The 11,156-nt window shown below is 35.3% G+C and overlaps 1 protein-coding gene across 1 annotated transcript; it reads left to right on the forward strand.

Moving 5' to 3' along the window:
* Positions 1–4,068: 4,068 nt before the first annotated feature.
* FUC95A (1,2-alpha-L-fucosidase) lies at positions 4,069–11,156 on the forward strand. The gene is made up of 10 exons (XM_086426926.1): positions 4,069–4,510; positions 4,741–4,886; positions 5,812–6,710; positions 6,873–7,005; positions 8,354–8,512; positions 8,973–9,197; positions 9,300–9,401; positions 9,600–9,735; positions 10,315–10,510; positions 10,610–11,156. Exons 1-10 carry the CDS (start codon positions 4,300–4,302, stop codon positions 10,923–10,925), a joined length of 2,523 nt encoding a protein of 840 aa, XP_086283052.1. The 5' UTR covers positions 4,069–4,299; the 3' UTR covers positions 10,926–11,156.

Raw genomic sequence — 11,156 nt, forward strand, 5'->3', positions numbered from 1 at the left:
AATCATGGCCTAGATAATATATATATATATATATATGGTTTAGAGCTTTTGGATTGAGCTGAATTTTTGTTGAGAATGTTCTCTATGATGAGAAGATCATCCTCACAAAAAATCAGCTCAATCTGAAACTTTTAAATCCATCAAAAGTGATTTACAAATTATTGATAAAAAATCGACGGTCCACATTCTAAATCACTTTTGATAGGGTTAAAATTTTCAGATTGAACTATTTTTTTTTTTCCAGGATGATCTTCTCATCATAGAGATCATCATCACAAAAAAGCTCAATCCAAAACCTCTAACCCATATTTTGAAATTTTTTTAGTATTATATTATTTTTACATATGTCCCTTGATCCGTCCCATATATATATATATAATATATATATATATATATATATATATATATATATATATATATATAAATGTTTTGGACTTGTTTTGAAAATGAATAACTACTGAACTACCAAACTTAAAATTAAAATCAATCATAAATATATCAGAAACTTTTACACACTTGTATCAAATTAATGGTATACATCTATGTCATAGACTGTTATAAACTGACCTAAATGCCTTTATCTAGAAATTTTAGCCAAAACTCTTATAATTCATCATTTTAGACATGGTCATCACCCACTTCTTTGTCAAACTCTTTTACGTAGCCCCTTTGTATCCTTATAACAATCTTAAAACCTGAAGGATAAGACAAGATTATGGAAAATAGGTAGAAAATTCAAAGTTTTTCTATGGAATGATAAGATAAGGTTTAAAACTAGGGATTGAAAGCAAGTTGAATAGATTGAAAATAACGGGTTGAGATCAATTTCAAAAAATAATACTAATAAAAATAAAAAAATTAATCGGTTGAGATCCATAGAGACCCATGAAGGTGAACTCATATGTTCACACACAATCTTGACAGTACATTTGTGAAATTTAACGGTCGAGATTTATCACAGAGATCCATAATATATTCTCGGGTTTGTCTTTTGAGTAATGTTGAAGTGACCTCAAGATTGGACCTCACATCGCACACCTTGACATGAAAGTGTATGGGAACTATAAATGTTTTTTCTTGAGATACAAGTGAAAAAGCATAAATGGTTCTTATCTACTTTCACGTCAAGATGTGCGATGTGAGGTCCAATATTAAGGTCACTCTAGCACGACTCGTGTCTCTTATCTCATCCGTTTGAATTATAAATAGCGGGATTGTGTGTGAGATATGAATGAGTTCTCTTTTCATGAGTCTACGGATGCTAACCCAAAAATAATTTAGCACGAAGGTTAAAGAGCATTCGGACAACTCATTTTGAAAGAAAAACCCAAGGGTTTTTGGGTAAACCTCAAATGCGAGGGCGTTTAAGATATTTTATGTTAGTCTTCTTGAGTGGACTGAGTTCAAGTGGACATGTTGTAAGTTGGAACATATTGGAGTATATTAAACATGGAAGGGACAATCTAAATCACCCACAATATATTTATTGTCTTCTTTATATACTTAAAGATTGGTAATGTTATAATTAATTAGTTAAATAACCAATATTAAGTATGGTGTGTTCCTATAGAACGGGGAAAAGGTCTACATGGCATGTTTTGGTAGGGATTTAAAACATATCGAACTCCTAACCAAGACATTTTGTACATGATTCACAGTCCGATGTGTTTAGTATCCAACTAAAATTTGTCACATAGACACCATAAGTTGTGATTGAAATGAAACTGCTCTGGATTGTGACTCTAAATTTATCTATGGTGCTATTAACTTGGGCCCTAAGGGCAAAGGTTGAGATGGCATTGCTCATACTTCCAAAATTTATTTTACCATATTAAATGGCCTTGACGGTTTTTTTTTTCTTATAAAAGATAGGGGAAATTACTTAATGGTTCATGGTGTTAACTTTTCTGTTTGATTAGTCTTTGACTTTTTGGAGGTGAGTCAAACAGTCAAGTTAGTAAATCCCTCTTTTCTAATCAGTCACTAAATGCCACTCTAGACATTTCTTATTATTGAAATACTAAAATTGTCCTAATCATTCAAATTCACAATTTTCATTCAAAAGAGTCGGATTTCTAACATCTCGATCGAGTTTTGAAGACTCCATTTCAATGAAAATGATTTGAGAAGGAAGAATAAACCATTTTCAAGAATTTTGAAGATGTTTGTAAAAAAACTAAGATTTTTTTCATATATTTAGTTCGTTTTTTTTAATAATCAAAATTAATCAATGATGATTCTTTTGGAAGTCATTATGTTAAGTTTTAAGTCGATCTTTTCATGTATTTTAGTTGAAAAAACTTAAAAAATGAAATCAGGTAAATTTTACAGTGCCAAGGTCGACAATAAAAGTATTAAACTTAAAAAAAAAAATGCTAACCTCGACATTTTAAGATTTATCCGATTTCGTTATTTCAAGTTTTTCTAACTAAAATACATGGAAAGATCGACTTAAAACTTGACATAACAACTTGTAAAAATGATTTGAAACTAAAAGAACCATTCTTGATCGATTTTGATCCAAAAAAGAAGTAAAAGAATTGAAAAACCCTAGCTTCGTTTTTTTTTGTTATAAATCATTGAAATAAGTAAATAAAAATACATTTAAAAATTCAAAATGAGAAGAATATCATTTTCTTTTGTTATTCACGATAAAAAAAAATATTCAAAAATGATTGGAATCACCATTGAAAAATCTAAGTGTGTGAAGAAGAAAAAAAATTGGTAATTTTGGCATTTCAAAAATATTATAATCTGAGATGAGATGGTCGAAGTGATTATAAAAGAGGGATTTACTAAATGGACTATTTCGCTCACCACTAAAATGCAAGGACTAATCAAAAGAAAAAAAAAGTTAGTGCCAAGGATCATACGTAATTTTCCCTATCTAATGATTCTTTTCAATTTCAAGTGTTTTTACATGTTAACAAAACCCATCAAGAAACCCTTTCTTTGATAAGATAGTGAGGAAAAGCCTCATCCACCATAAAAAAATACCTTGAGATGCAAAAATTGACCTCAAGGTTTGTTGCATCTATTAAGAGAAGAGCATGTGTGAATCAATTTTAATAATGTATATTAGGTAGGGCTGTCAAGGGATGCTTATCGGTTCAGATACGATAATATCTGAATCTAAATTTTTTATTTGATATTTGAATTTGAATTCAAATCCGAATCTGACAGATATTCTAAAACTCTATCCGAATTCGAATCTGATTATCTTATTGGATATCGAATAATATCCGATTAAAATTTGAATAATTTGTTTATTAAAACAAACAAACTTGTTCTTAATCCAATTGATTTTTAATTATTAAAAAAACCTATTATATATTATATCATGTATATAATAAATAAAATAAAATACAATACAATATATTATATTATTTACATAATAAATAAAATAAAATGATAAATATTACTCCCTTAATATTAAGGCTAACAACGGATCAGTTTGGTATCGAATCAGTACCATTCCAATATCGATCTGAATGCATATAAAGGAAAATACAAAAGACAAATGTTTTATATATATGTATCTATATGAAATTAAGAATAAAAATAATTATTGAAATATGTTCGGATTAGATTTTTTTTTTTCCGGATCGAATTGGGGTAGATCCAAATTTGATTTGAAATTATCTCGGATCTAAGATTTCAATCCGAATCCAATCCCAAAATCTGATTTTCATGTTTTTTCGGATTGGATGGATTTGAACATCGGGAGTATTTCGTAACATTGAAATGTATATCATGAGAGACATTTTTGACATGGATGCATGTTAGAACCATAGATGGTTTTCATCGAGATATAAAATATCTATGATTCTGACACATATGCACGTCAAATTATCTCTTACGGTAGTGTACATTTTAATGTTACTTTAACATTATCCCTAATTTATATCATCGACGATGCGTTGATTCGATCAGCCAACTTGGTTAGATGTGATCATACGCACATCTTATTCTTAGAAGACGCACATGGAACCCGTTTCTGTTTTCAAATGAAAAATACAGATTTTGTTGACGTCAGAGAAGTCAAACAGGGTGGACCAACTCTCGGACTGTACTGTACTGTACGTGTCTCGTCACGTGTGTCTGTGTGAACACGATGTCTTCAAAGGACACAGTGTGGCCCGCTCTCTGCTGCTACCAACTTCTCGCCTCACCGCACATTTATTTCTTCATAACTCACTATAGCGGACGGATTCAGATCCATTTCGGTTCTTCCTCTTCAAACACAACACATACAGACATTCTCGCCACCAATTACTACTTCTTCTTCACTTAGTTTTCATGGAAGATGAAGGAGACTGGGTTCTTGTTCGTCGTCCCACAGAGATAGACTGTTGGGCCCCAAGTTTAGAGTACAACGAGACCACTCAGCCTCTCAAGATTCAGTTTTTTGAGCCCGCAAAGCACTGGACCGACGCCTTGCCCATCGGCAATGGCCGCCTTGGAGCCATGGTTTGGGGAGGCGTCGCCTCTGAAACGCTTCAGCTTAACGGTAACCCCATTCTCCTTAGTCTATTTGAGCTGTTTTTTTTTTTTTTTTCTGTCCGATTTCAAGTTTCAATCCTTGATTCGTTATGTACATTAGCTACATTGTCGAAATCGATCACGTTCTTCAGTCGATAAGCTCAAAAATTCGATTTTTTGCCCAAAAACTGTCTTAATTTGAGAGATGGTTAACAATTATGAGATTTCCCTAATATTATTTATTGAATTGTTATGTAGAGGATACTCTTTGGACCGGGGTACCAGGGAACTACACAAACCCTGATGTGCCCACAGCGCTTTCGGAGGTTAGAAAGCTTGTTGATGATGGCCAATATGTTGACGCCACAAAAGCCGCCTTCAAATTGTCGGATAAACCCTCTGATGTATGGTTCTTCAATTTTCTCTTTTTTTGTTAGAGTTGCTCTTTTCTAGTTAGAGATGGGTTACTTTAGATGGCATGGGTTTTTATATGATTAAAATGAGCATGGAATTTGTAATGTGTGGATTATTATTAGGTCTGTTAATGAATCGGGTCAATCCGGGGCAAATCCAGGAGTTGGCCCACTCTACTTGGAGGAAATCCAAAGAGTGTAGTAGACATGGACCTCACCACCCATGGAGATCATCCTCAAAATATCAACCCCATTTGACGAAATACCTCGATCTTGACTTTATTTCATTGGATTTGATTACTTCGCTCAACCAATCCATTAATAGCCCTACCTATGTAGTGTTGTTATCCAAATATGACAAATTATCACCGTAGGTATGGCAGTTAACAATTTATACTTCAAGTGTGTGTCGGAGACAGGTGTGGATTTCATTCATGATGTCCAGGTATCATAGCTGTAAATTCCACATTTATATTTTATCATGATAAATTAAGTCCTTTTAATAGTTACGAAAGCATATAAACTCTTAGCCACTTGAATCGTGGACTTCTCTATGTTGTCCATAAGATGTTAAAAATGGTCTCTATTTCTCTATGATTTTCTCACCTTCCTTATTTATTTATGGAGCATTGAGATATATTCACTAAAATGTAAATGTAACATTATGGTAGCCCAACAATATCATATTCATACTCAAATTACAGTTGAATTCATCTTTGATTGAATGTGAACAAGTCATGATTTAAGAACCTGTTTTGACTTGCTTTGCGAGATATTGTGTCTTATTGTAATCTTTCATGATGAAACTTAATCAGATTGATTCATTAGAATTGTTATATTGCTTGACTAACTTCCAGAAAAAGTATTTATGATCACCAACATCTTATGTTCAAATGTTTTCCTTGTGACATTGAAGGTCTACCAACCTCTAGGTGACATCAAGTTAGACTTCGATGATTCCCACATTGCTTATGCAACGGAAACATATCTGAGAGAGCTTGATTTGGATACTGCAACGGTAAAAGTGAAGTATTCTGTGGGTGATGTAGAGTTCACGAGAGAACATTTTACCTCAAATCCTCATCAAGTGATTGTGACAAGGATTTCTGCTAGCAAATCTGGCTCTCTATCCTTTACGGTCTCCTTTGACAGCAAATTACATCATCATTCACGTGTAAATGGGCTGAATCAGATTATTATGGAGGGAGATTGTCCTGGAGAAAGGGCCCCACCAAAAGTAAATGAGAATCCAAAGGGAATTCAGTTTTCGGCAGTCCTTGGTTTGCAGATAAGTGATGGCACGGGAGTTGTACAAGTTTTGGATGATAAGAAATTAAAGGTTGAAGGTTCAGATTGGGCACTTTTGCTTCTCGTGGCTTCATCTTCATTTGATGGGCCATTCACGAAACCTGAAGACTCTAAAAAGGACCCCACTTCAGAGTCTCTTAACAGACTGAATTCAATTACAAAGATGTTATACTCTGATCTTTATGCTCATCATTTGGATGATTATCAGAAACTTTTTCATCGGGTTTCACTGCAACTTTCTCGAAGCTCGAAGTTTGGAAAAGGTGATGGGTATCATGGGATGGAAAAAATTAAGTTGTTGAGAACTTATCCTTATAACGAACAAATTAATAATAATGTGGTTTCAACTGCCGAAAGAGTGAAATCCTTTAAAACTGATGAGGATACTTCTTTGGTGGAGCTTCTATTCCAGTATGGTCGGTATTTGCTTATCTCTTGTTCAAGGCCTGGAACTCAGCCGTCAAACCTACAGGGAATATGGAACAAGGATGTTGAACCAGCATGGGAGTATGTTCTGTTCTTTTCTACTCTTTTATATGCATAAATATTGGTTGCTGAATATGGTTCTGCCATTAGGATGCATTAGATTTTTATGGTATGAACAAAGGATGACTTCTGAATGCTCTGTTTTTTTGTTTCTTCTGCTTCTTCTTTTTTTTTTTTTTTCAGTTGTGCTCCACACTTGAATATCAATCTTCAAATGAATTACTGGCCTTCACTATCTTGCAATCTTCATGAGTGCCAAGAGCCCTTGTTTGATTACATCTCCTCCCTATCAGTTAATGGGAGTAAAACAGCACAAGTAAGATTTTCTTTTGTTATTTAGATTGTATTTGTGATTCCATGAATGCTCTTATTTGGAATTGACCCCTTGTCAGATTTGAGATAGGCCGATATTTTTTTCCCAATTACAGCCCATATATGATGTTCCTAGATAGTGTCAAGCCAACATTTTGAAGGTTTAGCTAACAAGCTCATTAGATGCCATACTAGACAGTAAGGTAAAAGATATGGTTCGAAAGGTGTTTATATATGGGAAGTTCCCGTGCCAAAATATCTCAGCCCATGTAGCAAGGACACTCTAGTCTTAAGCACAACCAGGCTGTACTCCCATATTGAATTCATGCCAATACACCTATCAGGACAACATGACCATTATTGCTTGAATGCTACGATAGCCCAAGGCTTGAAAGTTTTTGGGCTTCAGATAATGCTGACACAGGATGGGACTTGGGGTTTAAGAAGTTCGCTTAATGATTGGGAGGTTCCGGAGGTGAAGGAGTTGTTACTTTGTCTTGACAACATTTCAAGAGCGTCGGCCGATGAAGATTCGAGAATCTGGAGCACTAACAGTAAAGGTCTTTTCTCAGTTGGACAATTTTATAACAATCTGAGCAGAAGTGGGGACCCGACCTTCCCCCACATCGCAGTGTGGGGGCTAAGGTTGCCATCCAAGGTGGTTTTCTTCGTTTGGACAACAATTCAAGAAAGAATTCTCACGCTTGATCAGTTGAGAAAGATGGGTTTCTGTGACCTGACCTATCGTTGTATGTGCATGGCAGATGAGGAGACGGTGAATCATTTATTAGTTCATTGTGTGTTGGTTAAGGAGATGTGGGCTCATTTCCTGGTTCATTTTGGAGTGGAGTGTAGTCTTCTGAATACATTAAGAGGGGTCTTTGTTGAGTGGCTTCAGATGGGGGCAAGTTTTTGGTCCTCAAAAAGATTGATGTGGAGTCTAAATCCTTTTGGCAATCACTTGGGTTATTTGGAAGGAAAGAAATTCCAGAATTTTCAAGGGAAAGAAACTTTCTAACCAAGAGATCTTTATTTTGATTCTTGGGTTTTTATTCTTTTGGTGCAAGGTCTTCAAAGAGTTCAAAGGGCTTTGAGGATTTGTTTGTTCGGTGGGAAATTGTTTGTAATCTTTCAACAAGTTAGCTTCCTTTTCTTTTTGGATTGGTCACTTCGATCTTCCTTTTCTGTTCTTTGTATTTCCCTTTATCTATCCAAAAAAAAAAAAACCATTGTGGAGTATCTATTAGTCCGCTTTAAAAAAAATAAGTGTAACTTAATTTTCTTTTTTAGGCACAACTCTTAAATTAATTAAAGTTAATCAGACTTGATTTCTTGACCATCCATGATGACAGGTCAATTATGAAGCTAGTGGTTGGGTGGCACATCAAGTGTCGGACATATGGGCGAAAACATCACCAGACCGAGGCGACCCTGTGTGGGCTTTTTGGCCAATGGGTGGAGCATGGCTGTGTACACATCTATGGGAGCATTATACTTACACGATGGACAAAGTAAGCTTCTAAGCTATTTTTTTGAACATTTCTTTATCAGTAATTTTAAAAAAAAGTTATTGGATGTATTATATAATAATGATAAAGAAATCGATTGCTGAGTTGGTCATCTCAATATGACATGAGAAAAAATAGCCTGCTGGGCGCTGGCTTACAGTGTGATTCCCATCTGAATAATAGTACTTCAAAGAAGACAGCCCTGAATTCCTCAAAAAATTTGCAGCAAAAGAATAATAGAAAAAAAATGCTAATGGTAACTTCCTCAACCAAATTCTCATTCACTTCATAGCATCGAAGAATCAATAAACAGTATAGTAGCACATTTTTCAATGAGGTTATTTCGGTATGGGGAGTGAACATTTGTCTATGTTGGGTAGAGCTTTGGTGTATAATATCATTTTGAAATTCTTCTGCTTTATCTTTTTGTATAATTAGGTTGCTTATATCTCTGCACATCTAGGAATTTTTAGAAAATAAAGGGTACCCCTTGCTGGAGAGATGTGCTTCTTTTTTGTTGGACTGGTTGATTGAAGGCCGTGGAGGATATTTGGAGACCAATCCATCAACATCTCCGGAGCACAAATTTACTGCCCCTGATGGTAATCCTGCTAGTGTAAGCTATTCGACGACTATGGATATGGCCATCATAAGAGAAGTTTTCTCTGCAGTTATTTCTGCTGCTGAGGTAATCACTTTGAAATAATGCTCCTATCTGGCTCCAATATAAAAGCAATTAATTTTCTTTCTTGCTCAACTGTATTTCTTTTGTTAAATTTCTCACAAGCAGGTTTTGGGAAAAAGCGAGGAAGATTTCATCGAAAAAGTTCGGAAAGCGCAGCCAAAGCTCTACCCTATAAAAATTGCTAGAGATGGTTCCATCATGGAATGGGTAAGCTAAAACTTGATACACACGTCGTTATCCTCATCATCAAAGCCTTAGCTCCACATTTGGAGCAGATTATTTGTACATGGATTTGTTGGCTCACGTGGTGATTAGATGATGAATGATTTTCAATGAAAATATGTATGTAATATAAGGCCCTTTTCTATTCAAATTCTAAAATCATAGATGTTTGTGCATTGACAGGCAGAAGATTTTCAGGATCCAGAACCATCTCATCGGCATCTGTCACATCTATTTGGTCTGTTTCCGGGACACACAATAAATGTTGAAAAAACTCCTAACCTGTGTAAAGCTGCTGCCAACACCCTTGTCAAGCGAGGTTTGAATAGAAAAACTGTGCAGTGTTGATTAGTGTTCAGTTTAAGTTCACATTTTATTTATGATATTGTCCAAAAGCTAAAACTAATTTACTCATTTTGGTTGGAACCTGTGTTCTAAGAACTTTCACAATCACAAAGAGATTTCTTCAAGGAAGCTGATGAGCAACACCATAGGAATCCAGTGACCTGTCCGCATCACCCTACTTGACCTGTTTCCGGGGCACACAATAAATGTTGAAAAACTTTCTTACCTGTATAATGCTGCTGCCAGCACCTGTTACAAAAAGAGTTTTGCTTTCGGAAACTCGTAGGAATGTTGTAAAGTTGGCAAGACTTGTGGAATGTTGTTCCAATGTCCAAGTTTCAAACCCCCTTGAACCCAATTTCACTTGCCAGCTAATCCTTTACCTATTGAAAATAAATAAATATATATCTCCTAGGCCAAGAATTGGTCCTATTCGTTATAAATACAGCATTACCATTTATAGTTCTTGTTGTACTCCAGTTTGTTAAATGGGGTCTCCTTGAAGTAATCATCAAACAGTGACCTCATCTAATTTATTTTTTATTTGGTATAGGGGAGGATGGCCCAGGATGGTCAACTACATGGAAAACTTCTCTATGGGCCCGTCTTCATAACAGCGGACATGCATACCAGATGGTCAAGCATTTGATCGACTTGGTGGACCCTGATCGTGAAAGTGACTTCGAAGGAGGACTTTATAGTAACTTGTTCACTGCACACCCTCCATTCCAGATTGATGGTAATTTCGGGTAAGTGACATTCTCTTTATAAATAAATAGTCAGACACTCATGCGCACACACACTCTCTTTGGCGATGGAGCTGCTAACTCTGTGATTGTTGGTGTCAGTTTTACTGCAGCAATAGCAGAAATGCTCGTTCAGAGCACCATAAAGGACCTATACTTACTTCCAGCCCTTCCGCGTGATAAGTGGGCAAGTGGATGCGTGAAAGGTTTGAAGGCTCGCGGTGGTCTTACGGTCAGTATATGCTGGGAAGAAGGAGAACTACAAGAAGTTGGTCTTTGGTCAAAAGGTACAAATTTGCTGAGAAGATTGCACTACAATGGAACGGTAGTTACCACAACGGTGTCATCTGGAAATGTTTACACATTCAACAAACAACTAAAATGTGTGAGGAGACGCTCTCTTGGAAGCGGGTTTTAGTTAAAAGTTAGATTGAGCTCAAATGAATCTCATGAAGAGCATTGGTTTTCTTCTTTGTTGGTTGGTACAAAAGTGATTTATTCTCTGGTCCTTTTTTGTTTGTTAACCCATCATTCCTCAACATTGAATTGTTCACGAATTTGTAGTTTTCTTCTTGAAATTTCTTTTTAGTACTTGTGAGCAATGGCACGAGAATGAAATATTCTACTATTATTATTATTATTATTATTA

This window comes from Akebia trifoliata, chromosome 2 (genome assembly GCF_017979445.1).
Source record: "Akebia trifoliata isolate Shusen 1 chromosome 2, ASM1797944v1, whole genome shotgun sequence".
In the NCBI taxonomy this organism is placed as follows: domain Eukaryota; kingdom Viridiplantae; phylum Streptophyta; class Magnoliopsida; order Ranunculales; family Lardizabalaceae; genus Akebia; species Akebia trifoliata.

Bases quoted from the DNA above. Each gene is read 5' to 3' on its own strand.
- FUC95A (XM_086426926.1), top strand. From the start codon at position 4,300: ATGGAAGATGAAGGAGACTGGGTTCTTGTTCGTCGTCCCACAGAGATA. The intron at 9,736-10,314 runs GTTTGAATAGAA...TATTTGGTATAG, and splicing joins CAACACCCTTGTCAAGCGAG to GGGAGGATGGCCCAGGATGG. The intron at 10,511-10,609 runs GTAAGTGACATT...TGTTGGTGTCAG, and splicing joins CAGATTGATGGTAATTTCGG to TTTTACTGCAGCAATAGCAG.